General features: G+C 40.7%; 1 protein-coding gene across 4 annotated transcripts in view; it reads left to right on the plus strand.

Moving 5' to 3' along the window:
- Nucleotides 1-19,576, plus strand: part of Sybu (syntabulin) — a 65,648-nt gene extending 46,072 nt beyond the window's left edge. For 3 of the 4 annotated variants that reach the window (XM_048358394.1, XM_048358392.1, XM_048358395.1), the window contains exons 4-7: nucleotides 7,971-8,073; nucleotides 13,826-14,029; nucleotides 15,673-15,822; nucleotides 17,732-19,576. In XM_048358394.1, the coding sequence (XP_048214351.1) occupies nucleotides 7,971-8,073; nucleotides 13,826-14,029; nucleotides 15,673-15,822; nucleotides 17,732-18,839 (1,565 nt within the window). In that variant the 3' untranslated portion in view covers nucleotides 18,840-19,576. The remainder of the gene's footprint in view (nucleotides 1-7,970; nucleotides 8,074-13,825; nucleotides 14,030-15,672; nucleotides 15,823-17,731) is intronic. The other variant, XM_048358393.1, reaches the window with a different exon arrangement.
- Nucleotides 19,577-22,118: the final 2,542 nt, after the last annotated feature.

Genomic DNA, 22,118 nt, shown 5'->3' on the forward strand with positions numbered 1-22,118 from the left:
GATAGATAGATAGATAGATAGATAGATAGATAGATAGATAGATAGATAGATAGATACGTGTGTGTATATATATACATATACATTCTTCCCTCCTCCCTAATATCTAAACTTAAAGTTCCAGTCCTGCCTGACTTTGCAGTGTTGGTGCCTTCTCAGTCCACATTTTTTCTCCCCCACCCACCTCTTCCTCACCCTCTCTCCTCTTGACTCCCTGCTACATGGCACCCCTGCTCCACATCCACCATCACCACCTTCTGTGTTGCTTTTCCTTGATTCTGAGTTTTCCTGCCAGACACACAGGGCAGTCATCTCACTTTGGTAAACACTGATAAACACTTCGTAAATAGAAGCAGCCAGTTCTCCACCTAGCTTTGTTAAAGGGGCAGCAACTCTGTTTAGTGTAAATCTACTGAACAACTCATGGGGGGATAGGGAAAAGGGGAGGAGGGAAGGGGGAATGAGGGAGGAGGTAACAAACAGTACAAGAAATGTATCCAATGCCTAACTTATGAAACTGTAACCGCTCTGTATATCAGTTTGTCAATAAAAAAAAGAGAAAAGGTGAAAGAAATGATGAAAAAAGAAGAGAAACAAAAAAGGGGGGCAACAACTGAGTTCAGTTCAGCAGACTTGACTAGAGAGAAAGCACAAGGAACGTGGAAGTCTGGAAGATGTTTCAGGGCACATGTGGGTACCTGGGTACCTAGTCTTCCAAATAATTAAGATGTAGTTTCTGATCATTATGGGTGTGGCCCTTCCCAGGTTTGTTCAGTAAAGTGTGGCACATGCATAAACCAAGACTTAGAGAGGATTAAAATAACTTAAGCAAGACCAAACAGCAAGTTAGGGGTAGAACCAGGCTTTATCATGGCTTTTGGTTAAATATTTTCACTTTCTCATCTTTTGTGGAAGTTTCCTTAAACTCTTTGTCTCTCTCCTCTTTCATTCACTCTTCTTGGTCAACAGGTAGATTGTATTTCTGCCAAAGATAAGTAGCTGAGCCAGCCAAGGATAAAGGAGTGATAAGGAAAGCCAGATCTCCAACATCTTTTGTTTGTTTGTTTGTTTGTTTGTGAGACAGGGTCACTCTACTACTATTGCCCAGACTGCCCTTGAACTAGATCCTCTTGCCTCTACCTTCCAAGTAACTGGAATTACTGGTACAAACCACAATGCACAGCTTGGTGGGTTTTTTGTTTTGTTTTGTTTTGTTTTGTTTTGTTTTGTTTTGTCCAATCTTCCTGTTCATGTCCTTTATCCATTTCTTTTTGCTAGCATTTTTTTGTAATATGCACGGATTTTCAGTAAAATAAGGAAATAAGTTTTTCTTAATCATGTAGTAAATATTTTCTTCCAGTACATCATTTGTCTTGACACTTCTATTTTTCCACAGTTTTAATTTTAGGTAGTTCTTTCAATAAAATTATTAATTGCTAAATATTTTAAAGTTCTCATTTACTTCTAAATATTTACATGTATTTCTCCATTGGCTGAATGTCAATCACCATGAAGGTAAACTATTTTGGAATTTATCATATAAATAGACACTGTTCAAATTTTTCAAGAAGACCTTTGTTTTGAAATACAAGAGAGCATACACATTTTATAATCAATTTCTTGATATTTTGATCAAATTTCCCTTTTTGAGATAAGCTCCGAGAACAGATTCTGAAAAGTAGCTTGAAGAAAACTTTCAAAAAGAAAAAGGAAGAAAGAGGATGGAAAGGAAAAGGGAGGGGTGGAGGAAAGAAGAAAAGCAGGAAGGGAAGGAGGGAGGAGGAGAGGGAAGAAACGAAGGAAGGAAAGAAGAGTAAACTCCTGTTTCATTATGAAGCATTTTGGAGGGTTCCTTGGCTGAATCTCGTCTTCACAACTAAGAGTCCATCCCACCAAATAGACTTTGAGTAACTCTTTTTTTAATAGTTTCTGCCATAATTGCATATGCACATCTCCAGCTGTGTCTTACTGTTAGCTGTGCTTGGCTTCAGTGAAAGTAGCTCCTGTCTCCTCCCTAGTGGCCTTTAAATGAAAGAGCTGTACATCTGTGTGTATGTAGTGGTGGGGAGAATGGGAGATTAAGGGGAGAATTAATTTTTTCTCCTTTAGGTTTGCTGCTTCCACTTGAGGTGGGATATAGACAGTCAACCTGAATCAATTTGATAGGTTTTGCAGTGACAAAGGATAATGGAAGGTTTGGGCTTACTTAAATCAGAGGTTTAGAATGGCTTAATACAGCTTAGGAGATGACAGAATTGCTCTGTTCTCAGAGGTTTGGGATATAATAACATTCAAGGACTCCTGGAAGCAGGCTAAAATAATAACACAGTACACGATCCCATACAAGCAGTGTTGTAAAAATAGGTCTAGTTAGCATCTTGGGTTTATATTCTTTTTGTTTCCATTTCTCCTTCTCTTATTATCTGGCCTTACTAAACTTAGAATGAGTGCTTAGGATGCAAATGACATAGAGAAAAGCAAAGCCTCACAAAGAGTCCAACAGTACCAGCACAAAAAAAAGCACCAGAACTTCCTAGTCTACCAGGCATATCTTGATACCTAGAGCTGGGGCTTGTGCTTCAGGATGAAAAGCATCACATCCAGGCAGAGGGTGCAGGGCTGTAGTCCTGGCCCACAACCTGGGCAGCTGATCAAAGATAATTGTCATGGACGAAAAAAAGGGGTGAGAATGCAGTCTGAATATTCAGTGCATATCCTATGAAACTAGAAAAATGGAGGGGAAAATGGTGGAGAATTGAGAGTGATTGGGGGAGGATGAAAGTGGTAGCATTGATCAGGATGTGCTGTACTTACACACTGACATGTTGAATGGTAACCTCTTTGTACAGCTCCTTAAAGATAATACACATAAAATAAATGGTGTTGATGAGAATAACTCTTTACATTTCTTTCAGCTTCTCAGGAACAACATTTAATGCTCAATCTACCTTCTTTGTGAGAGTGTTTCTAGTGATATCATAGATTTTCCAGTTGTGAATCTACAGACAGGCAGATGGAGTAAATTCTTTCTTCACCATAAAATCTACTTTAGTCCAATGCCATCTTCCACTGCTATGGATTTGAGATCAATATTAAATCTTTTTTCAATCAGGAAGATCCTTTGATTTAGAATCTGCTTTTAGGAATTTACTCTGAAGAGGTCAAGCAACAGATAAGTATATTAATTTGTATGCTGAAGGATTCTTACAAAATATTGCCCTGTGTTTATTGCATAGTCTTGGATTCTTAATGGTTATGTCACTTTATGCCTATCATTCTCTGCCTCATCTATATGAAACACTAATAATTGTCTTTATTTCATAGAGTGTATATATTACTAGAAATGAATTAAGATGTAAAACATACTTAAGATCTCTTCTGACACAATGTGTTTGTTTCTAATAATAGAATACATTTGAAATATCCTACATAGTCATTTCATTCATAAAAAGGGATTATGTTTAGAGGAAAAATCAAGAAGGTTACATAATAATGTTCTAAGTCTGAATGCTGAATGGTGTTATATCAAAAGGCCTTTTTGGAAATAGAATTATAGATTATGTTTTTTCTTCTTGATTATAGCCATTTTCTAAATTTTCTACATAAGAAATGCTGAGAATAAAGAAAATTGCCTTTACACCTGCTTTATTAAATGGCAGCTTCTTTGTACAACTACATAAAAATAATTTTTTTTTTTTTTTTGGCCAGTCCTGGGCCTTGGACTCAGGGCCTGAGCACTGTTCCTGGCTTCTTCCCGCTCAAGGCTAGCACTCTGCCACTTGAGCCACAGCACCGCTTCTGGCCATTTTCTGTATATGTGGTGCTGGGGAATCGAACCTAGGGCCTCGTGTATCCGAGGCAGGCACTCTTGCCACTACGCTATATCCCCAGCCCATAAAAATAATTTTTAAAAGTTGCCTTTTAACCCCTGAAGTATGGTAATCATATTTAACATTGATTTAGAGCACATGATGGATCAGGTAATTTTCTCTGTACATATTAACTGATCAGCCTATAAAGTGGTATGGTAACTTTATAAACCTATGAAGGGGTTACTGTGATTTTTATCTCAGCTGAACAGTTAAGGAAACTGAGGACTACATGGTTTGATGTCTTCCCCCTTCTAAATAGAGGTAGGACTCAGGTTCTGCATGCTTAGGTTAGGTTCTTTTTGTATGACTCTAGCAATATAAAAGAACCTTGCTGATCTATAGTAACTTCAGTGAAGCTCTGATTGTATATATTGCTTAAAGGCAATAAAGAGAGGGTTTCTTCTTCCATCTCTGTTGCCAGCTAATAAATAAATAATGGTGAGTTCTCAGGTTTCCAGTTTTCTGCATGGTTATTTTGCTTAATAAATTGGGATTCTATATCAAGTGATTTCTTAAAAGCAGCCTTATGAGCAAGGCACATTGACATAAGTTTCAGCTACTTGAGAGACTGAGGTATGATAATCATTTTAGCTCAAGAGTTCAAGTCCAGTATGAGCAACACAGCAAGACCTTGATTCAAAATGAAATAAAAATAAAATCTGCTTTCTTATGTATCACTTATAAAGAACTTATTAATTTTTCTCATTATATTCACAAGATTATATTCTTATATTCTTATGATCATAAACTGAAGTAGTTGTGAAGCAACATAGGCGTTTTTTTCACTAACATATCATGTAGACAGTTCTGAACACAGCTTTCTAACACCCTCTGAGTATGCTTTCTAGTCTGTGCAGAATATAGAAAAGCATTGAGACCAAGAGACCTCGGGCTCTGTAAATACATCAAAGTCAATATATTGAGTTGTAGCTGCAATAAACTAGAGAACAAAGTTACCCTTTTGGTTTAGAAAATGTAATCACCACAGATCAAAGCATCCTGGGGGTAACAGTGGGTCTTCGGCAATTTTCCATTTTGTTGTAATTATTTTTATTTGTGTACAGTCTTTTATAAAATAAAAAGTATATATTTGCAAATAATAATTTTCCATTAAAGATTAATATCTTAAACCAAATGCCTGTAACCAAATCATATATTTTGGAAAATTATCTTCCTTTATCTTTTAATAATCTTCCTGGTGATTTGCTGACAGCGTTAGTCAGTGTGTTGCTGGATTAAAAAAAATCAGTCTTGAATCCTTGAGATTGTAAAATGTTACAATGCAAAGAATATATTACTCAGAAGCAACTAATTAAGTTCCTGGAGCCCCAGGAGTTCATTACATCTTTCGACAAAGTCTCTGAAGCCCAGAAGGACTGGATCTAGATAAATCACCTCCATAATCTTCCCTAAATTCAGCTGGGAACAGATGTTCACAGCTGCAAACTGGACAAGAGAATCCATCCCTCCCCTCCCCACCACCCCACTCCCTGCCTTTCCATGGTTCCACTTCCCATCTAGCAGAACTAATGAAAGCTATACAGAGAGTATCTGTATACCTGTGGTCTGTTAGGGAAATGGCAATGCTTAATCCATCTAGGAACCTCTCAGCTTCCCATTTCCTCCTACTGTCTTCCCAGGACAAAGCTTGTTGTCACAAAAGTATCTAAGGATTTGATTCTATGCAGGATCCATCACCCACAAGTCTTGGGTAAATCAGTTTTGGTTTCTGTAGTAGTACAATAGTGAGATTAGTATCTGCCTTATGAAAATGTCAAGTTTAAATGATATAAAGAATAGAAAGCATCTTATATGGGGCCTGGGTCCTAGTGGGCACTCAGCAGTTATTGTTATGATGATAATTATTGTGCATTGCTTGGGAGATTTTCAAGTATTGAAATTTGTATTTTTCCAAAGCTTAGCAATGGAAGTTGGCACTGGCACTGGTGGCTCATGCCTGTAATCTTACCTACTCAGGAGGCTGAGATCTGAGGACCGTAGTTCAAAACCTGATGAAACAGGAAAGTCCCTGAGACTCTTTCCTCCAATTAAATAGCAAGAAAGCTGGAAGTGAGGCTGTTGCTCAGGTGGTAGAGTGTTAGCCTTTAGTAGAAAAGCTCAGGAACAGCACCCAGGCCAAATGCTCAAGCCCCAAGACCATCATGTACACACAAAAGGAAGTTGTCTCTGAGTTCTTAACCAGAAGAATCATAAATAACTTTATTTTATAGGAGCTTTGTTGCAACCAAATTGAATTTTTATTTATTTTTCAAAATTGCATGAGATTTCATCTTTCATTTTAAGTGTCCTTTTACTTTTCCTTGTTCTGTCTGGGCTCTTGTCCTCTATCCTCACTTCCCCAGGCCATTTTTGGGACTATTTCTCTTATTACTATTTCAAGATAGTGTCTTTTTTATAAGAATAAACTTATACTATGTTAACAGACAATACATATTTCTTCTAATCACACTCTTGCTTTGATTCAAAATACAGTGTGATTCCCCCCCCCAGATCTTTCCAATTCCTTACAATAAGGCAATATTATTCTTTCTGATAGAAGCATAGAATTCCATTGTGTATATATGCAACAACGTCTTCGTCAATTCATCTACTGAGGGACATCTGGGTTGGTTCCATATTTTAGCTATGGCAAATAATGCTTCAGTGAACAGGGTTGTACTGATAGATTTAGTATGGCCTTGTTTGTGATCCTTTGGGTAAATGCTCAAAAGTGGGGTTACTGGATCATAGGGGAGCTCTATGTTTAGCCTCTCGAGGAACCTCCCGACTGCTTTCCACAATGGGTGAAAAAGGCTACAGTCCCACCAACAGTGTAGTAGGGCTCCCTTTGGCCACATTCCTGCCAGCATCTGTTGTTTAGTTTTCTTGATAATGGCCATTCTTTCTGGGGTGAGGTAGAATCTCAATATTGTTTTCCTTTGCATTTCTTTTATGGACAGATGCTGAGCACTTCTTCATGTGCCTATTCACCATTCTCAATATTATTTTTAATGTACTATGTAAAGTTATTTATTTTTCTTTTGTTTATCTTCCCTATGGTTTAGCCCCTGTTGTCACTCTATTTGATTTTGGTACCCTGGGTATTGTATATACGTTTATCTGGACTAGGGAAGGGAAGGGAAACATCAAAATGGTGAGACAAAGGACAAGAGGTGAACCAATGCAACAGCGATACTCACAAGATAATATGTTGGAAATTAACTATACAAGTCAGAGGGGGGAAGAAGGGGAGGAGGGAAGGAGGGAGAAAAATAAGGGAGGATGTAACAAGTTGACAAGAAATGTATTTACTATCTTACACATGTAACTACAACCCCTCTGTCCATCACCCTGACAATAAAATTTTAAATATATATATTTAAATATATGTATATTTGTAAATATGTATATATTTAAATATATATGTATAGTGATTTTGCTAACAACTCCATCCTAAAACTAAAATTCCACGTTTCACTATACTCCATAGATTCCCCTCAGAAGCTGTTTGGAAATGTTTGTTTCCTGCTTTTAGTCAAAGTTCTTTATAGAAAAACCAAAGCTGCAGTCAGACAAAGTCAGCCCTGTAATCAGATAGTGTGGGTTCAAGCAGCTCTGTGGCACCCAGGCTTTCCCCCTGACTGCTTCTAAGTGGCTGACTGTCTCCAGACCCAAGGTGCCAAGTTCAACTATGACTAGCTGACTGCAAAAGCTGAAAGATAAACACTCTTGTAAAAGCTAGTTCAGAACTGCTAAGTATGCTTTTCCTTTCACTTACACTTGGGGCTCACACTGTTGGGTTAGAGACTGGGGTGAGCATTTTATGCCCTGCTTGGGTCGTTGTGGACAATCTACTGGAGACTAGCATCTTTATGAAAGCAGCCTGCCTGTGCTCCCAGCCTGCGTTTATGAAATGCTATCCTTGTGCTTGTGCCTTCTCTTGTCTGCTTTGAGGAAAATGCTGAGAGCTAAAAGCTCTGGAATCTTGGCACTGGCAGACTTCTCAGTGCAGGAAGCCAGAGACATAGAAGGCTGGGGACTGGCCAGGCAGCTCTTGGGTTTTGTTTCCTTCATGCTTCTGTCTCCCCTGTTGTTTTTCAGGTAGTGAAGCTGATTTTAGCTCCTCGAGCAGCACGGGCAGCATTTCGGCTCCTGAGGTCCACATGTCTACCACTGGAAGCAAGCGGTCCTCTTTTGCACGCAAGTAGGCATTGGCTCTTGCTCAGTACTTTGGGTGCTTTACACAGTGGACTTACCTGCACTTTATGTGTCTATGGAACCATGTTGTTTGTTGATTATTCTTATCTTTTTATTAGTCAATGAAGAGTTTTGCATTTTATATGATTTGCAATGGGGTCTTTCCCTACTATTGTGGCCACAAGACTCAGTCCGAGCTGTTACCCGGAGATGTCCCCCCCCCCATCCAGACCTTGGCTTTGCATTGCCTCATCCTTCTCTGTCGTCTTTCCCTCACTCACCTGTCTCCTCACTTGGGTAGTAAGCATGTAGTCTTCTATTTCCCCAGTCTGCTTCTCCTTTAAGAGTCTCATTTCCTAGTCAGGAACCCCGTGACTTCACTCTTTCTTTCCTCTACCTCAGTTTCTGTTTTTCTTATCTTTATGAAAGAAACAGTGGCCCCTGGAGCTCCCAAATTCTCCTTTGGCAAATAGAAAAGGAAGTGCGACATTCATGGACATAAGGACCATTCCTGCCAAAGGCCATGGAGCAAAGTGTCTGAATGTGGTAGCTATGAGCCAGGCTGCCTTGGTCTGAGCACTATAGTACCAACATTCATAGAAGCATGGCCCTGAGCAAACTGCTTAATTTTTCTGTTCCTCAGTTCCCTCATCTGTAAAAGAGACCTAAAGTGACATATCCCTAATAGATTTTCTAATTGGGTCAGTGCTTGCAGTTTAGTGTTTCTAAGAGTAGTGTTTCTGATCAAGAGTTCATCATTGATGAGAGTTATATTGGACAAAAGGACTGTGGGAATATGACATGGAGGCTAACGTGAGTCCCAGAGTTCTCTACCTGCCACCAATATAGTTATTCCTTCTGGTGTTCAGTTAGTATCTACTATGATGCAGGGTCTGGAGATATAGCAGCATGCAAAATCCCATGAAACCTACACTCATCCTTATAGGGCAAAAAAAAGCATTAATGTGAAATGATTATTTTAAAAAAACATGCAGGGAAAGGATATAGAGGTCATGTGGAATATTCTAGATTGGCTGGTTCCAGGGGTCCTCAGTGACTAGGAAGCGCAGAACAAGAACCTGAAAAGAGTGCTGGAGTGAACACATAACACTGGGGGACCACTTTTCTTCTGACTTCATGCAATCATTTAATGATACTAGGCTACAATATCTAAATTTGTAAAAAAAAAAAAAAAAGTTGAGGAGAGATGGTCGGCTATAGGAAGGACCTTTCTAAAGGTAAAAGGACTTTGTTTCTAGAAGTTTGCATTTCCAGGACACAGAAAACACATTTCTTACTTCTTTTGGGCCATCCAAAGGTTTGGTTGATGCTTCTAAAGGGACCTGAGATAACCCCAGTGCACATTCTTATTATAGAAATAAAGCTGAATCCAGACAAATCTGAAAGAAAAGAGTATACTAAACAAAAACACAATGGCTCTATCCCCACACTCCTCTGTTCTATGGGTCACAGAGCATAAGTGTGAACTTTCTCTGTATAAACCAGATGTGTCTTGCCTCAAGGATCTAACTCGTCCACTGAACAGGTTATCTGGAATATGGGCTTTTAAAAAAGCCGATTTCATTAAGCATTTCAAAGAAATTTAGTTTAGTAGATAAATTCCAAGGTCAATAACACAGAAGGTCTTAGAGGAAATGTTCTAGTCTAGAATTTCTTTATCTGATCAAAAATTGATACATTAAATATGATACATTGAAATTGATACATTAAATCAATATATTTAATGGATACATAAAATGGTTAATAACAATTCTATGCAAATCAAGTATGTCCCTATATCAGAAACAATTGTTGCAAAATGATAATAGGCTTCAAAGACACAGGAACAATTAGCCAGGTTTGGTTGTACAATCTTGTAATTCCAAACTACTTGATAGGTAGAAAATCGGATGATCACAGTTCCAGGACAGCTTGGGAAAAGGTCTTGAGATCGAATCTCAGCCCCAAAATGGCAATACATACTTGTCATCCCAGTTACCAGGAAACATAATCCAGGCCAGCTTGGACAAAGCACATGATCCTATTTTAAAAAGAACTAATGGCTTAAGTGGTAGAGCATCTGCCTAGCAAGTACAAGATTTACAAAAAAGTAATAGTTGAGAGAATAAGTTTGGATCCTTTCCTTTCTCTAATCCAAGCACAGAATAACTCAGGCATAGTCTCAGATAGATAGATAGATAGATAGATAGATAGATAGATAGATAGATAGATAGATAGATATTTGTTCTGAGGCTTCTCAAGTTTTGGAAGTGAGGTCTTCAACCATACCTGGCTAATATGAGGATGGGACACAGTTCAGCTCATAACAATGATCATAGTGGATAGTGGTGGTGATGATGATGAAGAAGAAGAGGAAGAGCAAGAGGAGGAGGAAGAGGAGGAGGAGGAGGAGGAGGAGGAGGAGGAGGAGGAGGAGGAGGAGGAGGAGGAGGAGGAGGAAGAAGAAGAAGAAGAAATGGTGATGGTACTGATAAGTAGTGGCAGTAGAATTAACTGAATTAAGGGCCATGGTTAGAGTATAGGAATTTTCTTCCCCTCATGACATTTCCTTCTATGTTTCTCATTTCTTTTACTTTCCAACTACTCTGGAAAAGAGAAGCATTGCTATTACAACTCTCTCACTTTGCATTTATCTGAAAGGTAGGAGAAATAAGAGAGTGATGGTGGTGTTAGTGGTGATGATGCTGATGATGACATAGTGTCATTGTTTATTTATTGTAGTAGGTGAGTTTTCTGGAAATTCTCATATAACTAATTTGTCATTAATCATATAGCTTAGCTCTTCATTGAACTATGGATATTAGTGGTGAAATATTTAGGTAATAATAACACACAGTGGCAGTACCTACATGCCTGTTTATAATCTAAAACAATGGCCTCCATTTGTGTAAAGTAGGAGACATTATTGTAAAGTTAAAAAGATCCAACCTCAGCAGTGTGTTTGTGGACCATCTCTCCTTCCTGAGCCTCAATTACTTCATGTGTAAGTAGGAGATACTAATTATGCCAGCCTTCTAGGATGGTGGGCTAGTGACATGGAAGTGTTTATAATATATCTGGATCTGCCCCAGAGTCACAGGCGGTTCTCCATAAGGTTAAGTTCTATTCTTCCTTCCCATGTAAAAGTGAGGAATGGCTCTCCATATTCTTTTGCAATTTATAAGGGTTAATCCTCCATATGTCTTGTAGTCACATTAAGAAATAAGCTAGCCAGTGCCAGGCTTGCAAGTGAAGCATGGAGAAGAAAATTTAAGCCAGAGTTCATGTTCCTTTCAGCTACTCATAAAGTTCTTCCCACTCCTGGACTGCTCAAAGTTGGTTTGTCACCAAGCCATCAGCCCATCTGTTCCATATAAAGTGTCCTTTTCTTGCAAAAGGAAGAACAAGGCTTTTGGGATGATTTCAAGAGGAAAGAAGTTCTAACTTCAGAACTTGGAGGAAAGGAAGTTCTAACTTCAGAGTTTGGAGGCTTCATGTATATGTTATTTCCCAGGTTGACAGCTAGTTGAAATTACATCTGATTTTACATAAGTAATTATGGTGATGGTGCCAGGTTTACCCATACCCACAGTCGCCTTCACATTTACATACATTTGCCGCTGACATACATGTCAGTTGGATTTGAGCCATGGGTAAAATTGCAAATGGAAAGGGTTGTCAAAAAGCAGCACCGGTATCTAAAATGAATCTTCTTCTTCCTATTCATTTCCTTGAAATGTCATCAAGTAATATTCCTGATAGAACTGTTGTCCTATTTAAGAAATTCCAACATTCTCCAGATGGATATCATTCTGGAGATTGGATATTAAATCTCTGCAACTAGATGAACTGGACTATCCAAACAAGATAACCCAGTAATATCAGTCTATAGTTGAGTTGCACTTGGTGTCTAAGATGCATTTGATTGTTTTTATATCTGTGTGTTTTGTTTTGGTTACTGTTTTTATATAATACTGGGATTTGAATTTGGGACCTTGTGCTTGCTAGCAAGTGCTTTGCTGCTTGCCCAATGCATTTGATTTTGCTGTTGTTGTTGTTGTTGTTGTTGTTGTTGTTGTTGTTGTTGTTTGTGGGACTTGAACTGAGTGAGGGCCTGGGCACTGTCTCTGAAGTTGTTTTTTGCTAGGCCTAATGCTGTACCACTTTGAGCCACAGCAGCACTTCTTTCTGATGGTTAATTGGAGATAAAAGACTCACAGCCTTTTCCTTCCTGGGTTAGCTAGCTTTGAACTACAATCCTCAGATCTTAGCCTCCTGAGTAGCTAGGATTATAGGCATGAGCCACCAGTGCCTGGCTGATTTTTTTTTTAAGAGGGGCTTGGGCTTGAACTTAGGACCTAATATTCTGTCCTTTAGCTTTTTCAAACTCATGGTTGGTGCTGTACCTCTTGAACCACAACTCTACATCTGGCTTTTTGTTGGTTAGTTGGGGATAGGAGCCTCATGAACTTTCCTGAGTAGGCCCACTTTGAATGCATTTGGTGTTCATATGAACTCTGTGTTGAAGGCAGAAGGAGTGTGTGTGCGTGTGTATGTGTGTGCATGCATATGAAATGGCTTGTGGCCGTTCTAAGTTTCAAGTATGTGATAGTGCCAGGACAGAAATCCAGTTTCTTCACTCAGCAGCCATGTAGGGAGCACCTAGTGTGTGTTGGGAAGTGGTGTAGCTATAGAAGGTCAAGCCGTGTTCCTGCCTTCAGAGATACCCCAGTGTAGGGCAAGACAAGCAAGTATTCAGTGAAGATACTGTTCAGCAATTCCATGCCAGCAGTTTGTACAGGACATTAGACAGCACCAAAAAGAGGTGTCTCCAATGACCTAGGAAAAGCAAATTTAGAGAACTCTGCTGGGAGAAGCTTCCCATCAGTCTTGAAGTGTGAGGCATCTTGGTATCCAGGGGCTTAGAGAAGGAAGTGGGACAATGTTTTAGGCAAGAGAAATAATCACCAGCATGGATCCTTCTGCAAACTAAATTATTTGGAATGATGTAGAACAGATGAGGAATGGTGGAGGCTGGGGTTGGAAGGGATGGTGGATTAGCTACTAGGTAGCTACTGCAAGGAGTTTGGCCTTGAATCTGGAGGGAACTGAAGAGGGTGATGATACTCAAATTCCATTTTGGAAAAGGTACAAACCAGCCTCCTGCTGCAGAGGACAAAACAAGAGACAAAGGACTCAAGAAGGGGCTGTGCAGACATTTTTATAGTTAAATGGGAAAGGTTGTGGCAAGTTAGGAAGGGAAAGTAAAGTAAAACATTAAATATCCTCTCTTGGTCTGTTTTTTCTCCATAATGGGCAGCTCCATCATCTTGATCGTTTAAATGAACTAGCTTAATTTTCTTACCCCAATACGAACCAAAACCAAATATTTCTAAACCAAAACAAATGTACTGGAACAAAACCCTACTTTCAAAACAGCCGCCTAAGTGAACTTATGCCAAATCAATATTTTACCTGGTGTGTGTTCTTAACAGGCAATTGGGTTTAATCCAAAACAAGCTTTATGGTCAGAAACTGTTTGAAAGAAGAGCAGAGTATAAATCTTCTTGTGCTAATACTACAAGGAGAGGGGAAAAAATCAGGTAAGTGAGGAAAGGCTATTCATCAGGACAGTTCGCATCAGGAATTAGATTGCCCTATTTGAGGCTAAGAATTGTATTGCCTTAGTAGTAACTGGGTCTTGGAAGGCAAAGGCATCTGTAGCCACAAGGGCTGTAACATTTGTCATGTTCTTCTAGTCGAGGTCCCCATGGGCGGAGTAATGGAGCTTCATTGCACAAGTCTGTCAACAGCCCACCATCCCCTCGGGAAAAAGACCTTCTTTCCATGCTGTGCCGGAATCAGCTGAGCCCAGTTAACATCCATCCCAATTATGCACCTTCTTCCCCAAGTAGTAGCAACTCAGGCTCCTACAAAGGAAGTGACTGTAGCCCAGTCATGAGGTGAGTCCCATTCCCCTCCAAATCCATGCTTCAGCATTTCTCTAAAAAAGAAAAACAGTGTGCAGCTCTCAATCCCCTACTTTATTCTGCAATAAGACACTTCTCTTTCCCTTCCTGTACCCCTTCAGATAATCCTTCAAGGATTGCTTCAGAAAGACCACAAACCACCATGTTTAGCAGGTGCAGTTGTCCAAGCAGTGTCTTGGTACAGAAAGCAATGGCACAGTGGTCACAGGAGGATATGTAGGCATTAAGTCGGCCTGTGTTCATTCATTTGTTCCAACATCATATGTTTATGGAGTACTGAGTTCTGTGTTCAGCACTGAGAATCAAATGCTGAGCAGCAAGCTCGGAGCTCCATACCCAAAGGAGAAGACATTAATTATCTAATGACAAAAACAGACTAAGGCTATTCCACAGTTCTTGTTGTGACATAAAGGTACAAAACATGGGAAGGAGGTCCACTCAGATCAGAGAATGGCTGGATATCTCCCCGAGGAAGTGAATAGAAGAAACGTCTGAAGAGCAAGCAAAGAATCAACAGTATGGGGAACAGGAAGAATGGACTGCACACCCAGAAGGGCAGTGAGGAGGGCCAGAAGGGAAGGAACTGGACACAGGCCATCTTGGGTGGAGGCAGCACAGTGGCTTGGATTTGCTCCAGCAGCAGGGGAGAAGCTGGCTGCTCTCCTCAGCCCTCTTCCCCCTGAGTGTCTTGTTCTCATGAGTCAGCTCTTACAGCAGGGATGCCCTGCTCTTTGCCAGGATTCTAGCCTGGGCTGCTTGCAGAACACTGAGTGCCTCTCACACAAAACACAACTGATGTGAGTGGAGCAGCCTCGTTCAAGAAGAAACTTTCCATTCCCACCAAAGCAGCACACTTACACTAGAGGCTGAGGTCAGAACAAACTGAATTCAACTAACAGGATTTTTAGTCAGGGGCACATTGTACAGAAAGTTAGGTCATCTTGCCCCTTTCCTTCTCCTCGTCTTCTCCATACTTACTGTCCTTTAATGTAAGTGTAACTGTGAACACACAGCAGGAGCCTATGAATAGTTGTAAGAGGTCATCACTCTTAAGTTAGAGAAAAACCTTCCTTCCCTCTCCCTCCCCTACATACCACCCCCTCACACTCCCCTGTCAGTCTCAGACCTGAGATTGGCAGCTATGTTCCAGTCTGCCTTCTGAGGTGAGTTCATCTGTTACTGAGGTCTAAGACCTCAACACACCGCTGCAGTTCCTTCTCAAGCTGTGGATTGTGTGTCTCAGTCTGATACAGCAAAGATGGGGTGGATATATGGGGTGGCTAACACACAATAGAGAGCTTTTCTCAGAAAGTTTTTCTGAACACTATGTCTGGAACTGGGGTCAGACATATGTCAGAATGGCCAGATTCTGGGGAAAGCTCCCTGCTGCTTTTTCTCATATGATCCTCACAAGGTGGCCATGAGTCTAGAGTTATCTAGGATCTCTTAGAAAGGGTAATAAATGCAAAGCTTTACCCTTACAACTCTTAATTACTCAAAGGCCTTGTTTCTTGATATCAACAGAGTGGAGTTAGAATTTTAACACTTATTTTCCACAGGGGGGGGTGGGGAAAGATAGGGCCCAAAGTAACTTCTCATGACTTGGATTGTTTCAGACGATCTGGAAGGTACATGTCCTGTGGAGAAAATCATGGCGTCAGACCCCCAAATCCAGAACAGTATTTGACCCCTCTTCAGCAGAAAGAAGTCACCGTGAGACACCTAAAAACCAGGCTGAAGGAATCAGAGCGCCGACTTCATGAAAGGTGAATCTGGATTCAACCAAACCATACAGAAAAAGGGGGGGGGGAAGCACTTTTTGGTCAAATTTCTTAAAACATTCCCTAAAGAGATCTTTTAAGTTGTTTTGGGGAATTCAGATTAGAGAGGACACTCTTTTCTCTGGCTCTGAGTACAGCTTTGACATGAAGAAATAGGGTGTGTATATTGTTTTTCTTCTTTCTTTTTGTCAGTCATGGGGCTTGAACTCAGGGCCTGGGAACTGTCCCTGAACTTTTCTGCTCAAGACTAGCAATGTATACCTTGAAGCAACAGCTCCACTCTCGATTTTCTGGTGGTTAATTGGAGATAGGAGTCTCACAGACTTTCCTTCCCTGCCTGGCTTTGAACCATGATCCTTAGATTTCAGCCTCCTGAGTAGCTAGGATTACAGGCATGAGCCATCAGTGCCCAGCAGTGTTACTATTTTCAATTGGCACATGTGCAGGAACAATCCCATACATCTAACAGAATAGGCCACACAGGCCTCATGAGGCTCTGTTTGTCTCTGCTGAAGAGTGGACATCTATGTGTGCATTGTGAATCCTGCAAGCTATTTCTGTGCTGAAGGAAGAAGTTGGTTTTTCTTGGCCAGAAGTACAGGTTCAAAAGGGGAAAAAAAAATCCAGCACATGCTTAGGAGATCTTAGCTTAGAGAGAAAAGGCCTTTGGTAGTCTGGGGACAAGCCAGTTTTTCTGCTTGATACATTTTCTCTGGAACTTTTTGAGACAAACTATCAGAACTCTCAACAGGGAAGCTAGGAGCTCAGGTCAGGGTGGTGTTTTCTTTTTCTGGGAGTCTGGGGTCTGACCCTCAGCACATGGTTACTTGGCCAACCCACTCCTCCTCTATGCCACAGGATGTGATGAAGACCAAGGGACTCTTTTTCTTGATGAAATTGTGGGCAGATAATAGTGCAGGAGTTGAGAAAGGGCATTTTTCAACATCCAGGATAATTTGTTTCTTCACCTGACTGAAATAGATCTGGGACACAAACGCGTATATGGGATGAATTAGACTTTACTTTCTGGAAGCATTTGATTTACAAACTGCAAGATTTCTACCCTTAGAGAAGAGAGAGGTGTGAGGAAGCAGAAAAACTTGATAAAATATTCAAGTGTCAATTTAAGTATTGGTAATAACTCTTCCCACTCATGTGAATCCTGGCTATCTGGCATATATATAAAAAACTAACAGGAAAACATATATTTACATTGATTTTGGAGCAAAATACATGTAAGAAACAATTTCTTGGCAAATACTTTGCAATAGTTTCCTTTGAAAAATATATAAAGTTTGACAGATTCTACATAATGGAGACAGATTTTTTAATCATCTTATCTGAGACAAGATAGAGTAAGTAACTTTTCACAAAGCCTTTGCAAGATGTAGCACTTTAAGATGTCAAAATATTATCATTGAAATGTGGTCAGAGATCAGTTTGGGAAGGCTCACATCATTCTAGCTTCTGTCTTTGATGAACAATTGAAAGTGAAATAGACTATCTTTCAACCACTCTTGAACATTTTGTGAAAGGTTAGGCTATGGATACAAAAGCAGGCTATGAGACTAATAGTAAAAACACAAATATCTAAGTATAGGGTACAGCATGATTCTTGTAAACTATGTAGTGCCTGACACGTCAGAACTCAAAAAAAAAAAAAAGAAGAAAACAATGGTAGCTATTTTGATTCTGTTTCTGGTTTCTATTATTACCTTAGCTATTTAACAATTAAATGGGGGAAGTGCATAGCTAGCTGCTCCCTGCCAATGAAGAACATTGCGAAACTGTTATTCCAAGTGGAAGAAGAACATAGGCTTTAGACCGTGTCAGAGCTGCTTGTTTTCTAGTTCAGAGATGGGATTGTTTTTCACTGTGCTTGCCTTTCCTCTAGGGAAACTGAAATTGTGGAGCTTAAGTCCCAGCTGGCCCGTATGAGGGAAGATTGGATCGAAGAAGAGTGTCACCGTGTAGAGGCTCAGTTGGCACTTAAGGAAGCCAGGAAGGAGATCAAGCAGCTCAAACAGGTCATTGAAACCATGAGGAGCAACCTGGCTGATAAGGATAAAGGCATTCAGAAATATTTTGTAGATATAAACATCCAAAACAAGAAGCTTGAGTCCCTGCTTCAGAGCATGGAGATGGCACACAATGGCTCCCTGAGGGATGAACTATGTCTAGACTTCCCTTATGATTCCCCCAGGAAAAGCTTGCCCCTGGCCACCTCTTTGGGCAAGATGGCAAATGGCTTATCTCCAGAAGAGCAAATCACAGAGGAAGGGGCTGACAGTGAGCTGCTGATAGGCGATAGCTTGGCTGATGGCACAGATTTGTTGGAGGAGGTGGTGATTGCCACCACTAAAGAATCTGGTGACCTGGAGCCTGTTCACTCAACTCCAAAGGCAAAAGTCCTCGAGGCCCTCCCTCTGCTGGTGGGGCAGGAGGAAGAAGGCAGCGTGGTGATGGAGCAAGCTGTGCAGACCGATGTGCTACCCTTTAACCCAGCTGTCTCTGAGCTCCTTCAAAGTGTGCTCAAGCTCCGGGACTCCTGTCCCTCGAGCTCAGCATCCCCTGAAGAGTCTGGGGCTGACTCAACAGAGAGCTTCCCAGAGTCCATCTCTCCCTTAATGCTTGATTTAACTCCAGGAAGTCCGAACTCAGCCATCCTTCTGTCTCCTATGGAGACTCTACCCAGAAAGGCAGCTATGGAAGCCCATGCAAACTGCCTCATGCGAGAGCTGGATTTCACAGCTTTTGCCGAAGAAAGGTTGGATGGCATCAACCCACTGGCTCCAGAGGGTGTCATGAGGCAGTACTGGAGCAGCAGTTTCCTGGTGGATCTGTTGGCTGTGGCTGCCCCAGTGGTGCCCACCGTCCTGTGGGCATTCAGTACTCAGAGGGGTGGAACAGATCCTGTCTACAACTTTGGAGCCTTGCTCCGGGGTTGCTGCGTGGTGGCCCTGCATTCACTCCGCCGCCCCACCTTCCACAGCAAAACCTAAATAGAAGTTGTTACTCCACCAGTGTGTTCTGTGTGACATTGTGCCAGGTAGAGAAACATGAGGTCGATCTGTGGCAGTCTCTATTCTGTCATGTTGCTCCTCGGTATTTGATTTGCACTATAGTTAGTTGAAGCCTGTGTCACTGTTTAAAACTGGAGGTATCTTCCAAGACATGGAGACCTCATTCCAGTAAATGTCCCACCAGTGTGGTATAGAAAGCATGCTAATGACCCTGCCGTGTCGTCAGAGGTCCCCCAATCTTATCCTAGTGGTTCAGGAAGAGAAAAATGCAGAGTTTGCACTTTCAAGACAGCTTCTCCAAGGCTGGCATGTGATCTCCTTGCTTTGCTTTGTGCCATTTTAAAATGTGTAACTGTTCCAGAATTCCCAGTGGTCTTGTGCATAGCAGGGACTGTAACCAAAAATAAAAATGTATTTGTATAATTGGTTCGAAGAAGTCTTGAATAGCTATTTAGTGTCTTACTTGGGGTTGCTAAAGTTGAAATGCTGGCAATTTTTTTAAACTAAGTGTAGCTGCAAAGTTTTAAATGGGTTAAAACTGTCCTTAAAACTGTTGATTGATGAAATTGTATGTAAATGTACAATGTACTAACTTATTTTTTGCTTGTTATATTATATATAGTGTTTTATTAGAAATTGTTTGTAACTACACACGTCTGCATGATGAAAGTAAAGATTAGTGTTTCCACTTAAATAAATGTTTTATCCTCCTAATAGTTATGTCTGTGGGTTTACTTCCATTTAATGTCTGACTAAATGAATGCCAGATCGTCCATGGTTATCGAGAAGGTTCTATAACAATGGAATTAAATAATGAGAGAGAATATTATTGCAGATAAAGATCTTCTACCTTGACTGTCAACATATCATTTTTTAATTTAAAAATATTTCCACTCGGGCTGGGAATATGGCCTAGTGTTAGAGTGCTTGCCTCGTATTCATGAAGCTCTGGGTTTGATTGCTCAGCACTACATATATAGAAAAAGCTGGAAGTGCCACGATGGCTCAAGTGGTAGAGTGCCAGCCTTGAGCAAAAAGAAGCCTTCGTGCTCAGTGCTCAGGCCCTGAGTTCAAGCCCCAGGGCTGGCAAAAAAGCAAACAAACAAACAAAAATACTTCCATTAATTATGTAACCATGTATTTAGTCAGTGCATGTTGAGTCTTCTGAAAGGAAGGTGAATTGTTTCTGATAGATTGACGGTAACAGAAAAGGAGAGAATAAGAGTGCCATGTCTTATTTCTCTTATGATAGTGAGAGGGCAGCAATGGGAAAGAATGAAATATTTGATCAGCATTAATTCAGTGCTACCAACCTGGTGAGGTGAATATACTTACTTTCCACAATGGGAGCTGAGCTTCAAAAAGGAAAACTGCTGAGAGTTCACCTCTAGGAGGATTTCAAATGTCTATAAAGCAAAGAGGCCTTTTCCTACTTTACCCACAAAGGGAAGAGCCACAGCAAATAGTGTTTAACCTTGAAGCCCTTCCTCTATAGCACTGCAAATATACTTTAAAGAAAAGCTTTCTGTACCTTGGTTCCTACCCAAGGCCCTCACTAATAACTCAGCTGTATAGCTACAACGAGGATCTGTGTTCTATTCTGTTCACAGATGTATGTCAAGAATTGAGACCTGATAGAGTCCTGTAGGAAATCTAAAAATTATTGTTAAGTACATTAATTCATCCAACAACCACTTCTTGGGCTCTCCCATTCTAGCTAGGCACTACTGGGCTGGTCCTTTTCGGTAAAGGATGTTGGGAACCCTTTCACCCTCGCGCATGTTCCACCCCGTCCAGCTGGGTGGAAAGCTGGAATACGGCCCAATGTGCAAACCTTGGCGGTGTGTAGAGAGAATGCCCCCTCCTGCCCCTGAAATGAAGGGCACAGGACACGCAGGCGTCTCGGGGCAAGCTTCTGGAACTCCTGTCCTTTTACTCAGAGGAGGGGTTTATATGACAGTAATGGCGGCAGGAAGGGGAGGGACTAACTGGATACTAGCCATAGGCTGATGAGCTGTCCATAACAGTGATGTCACGGAACTTCCCCCAGAGGCAGAGATCACAGCCTACAGGACAGTGCCACCCCCCGGTGCCTGCCCGGTGCCATTTTGAGACATGTGCTCCGAGACAAGAGGCGGGGCTGGTTTGGGCCTCTTCTGGTTCCAACCTGGAAGGGGGTAGGAGTGGATAACAGCCACTCAGCCCCAGGGTGGGAGAAAGGGGCGGTCTTTCAGGACCTGCCAAGCTGATGCCCCAACAAAGGAGATGATAAGATCTGTGTTCTCACAGAGCTTGTATTCTTGAGTCTGTGAAACAGTGGTTGGTGGCAAAGTAGTTTTAGAGAGATATTCTTGAGAATAAGGGTTCTTTTTTGACAGTGAAAGAATACATCTCTAATGAAATATCACTGATGCTTATGGATGAAGAAAAGTCAGCCATGTGAAATTATGGGTAAAGTATTGCAAAACAAGCAAATGAAAAGGTCATGAGTCATGAAAGGGCTACAGAAAGGGATACAGAAAAAAGAAAGAAGACAGAAGTAGACAAAAGTTGCTTCCTATGGCACCATATAAACCATGGTAAGGACTTGAATTTATTACAAGTGCAATGAGAAAATATTGATGGACTTTAAACAGAATTGTCATAGTCATAATACATTTATTATAGGAGGGCAATAGTGAGAAAGAGACTACCTAAGGCCTATTGTAATAGTGCATGTGACTGATCCTATTTAGAGAGGTAAATAGTAGATTGTGACAAAATTAAAGAACAGATGTGGCTTGCTGATAGATGAGAGGTGGTAAGGTGAATGGAAAAGATAAGGATAACCCCTAGATTTTTGGCTTGAGCAACTGGGCCAATGAAAAGTGCTACTTGCTGAAAATGGAAAGAGTTCAAGAGAAACAAGATTGGCTGGGAGTAAAATTGAGATGTCTATTAAAATATCTATGTGGAGAAGCCAAATAAGAAACTGTATATATATATATATATATATATATATATATATATATATATATATATATATGTATATGAAAAAAATCACAGGAGCTGACAGTTATAAGATTGAATTTCCTCAATTTTGTATAGTATTTAAGACCATAGTAACAGATGAGATTTTCAAGGAATAGTGCAAAGAAAAGGGAGAGAGAAACTGAGCCCTCTCATATTTATATCCACATTTGGCTGTAGAAGACAAAGAACTGACATAGGCAGAGGAAGAGGTAGTCTAAACATAGGAGAAACTAAATGAGTATAGCA

This window comes from Perognathus longimembris, chromosome 12, assembly GCF_023159225.1.
Source record: "Perognathus longimembris pacificus isolate PPM17 chromosome 12, ASM2315922v1, whole genome shotgun sequence".
NCBI lineage: Eukaryota > Metazoa > Chordata > Mammalia > Rodentia > Heteromyidae > Perognathus > Perognathus longimembris.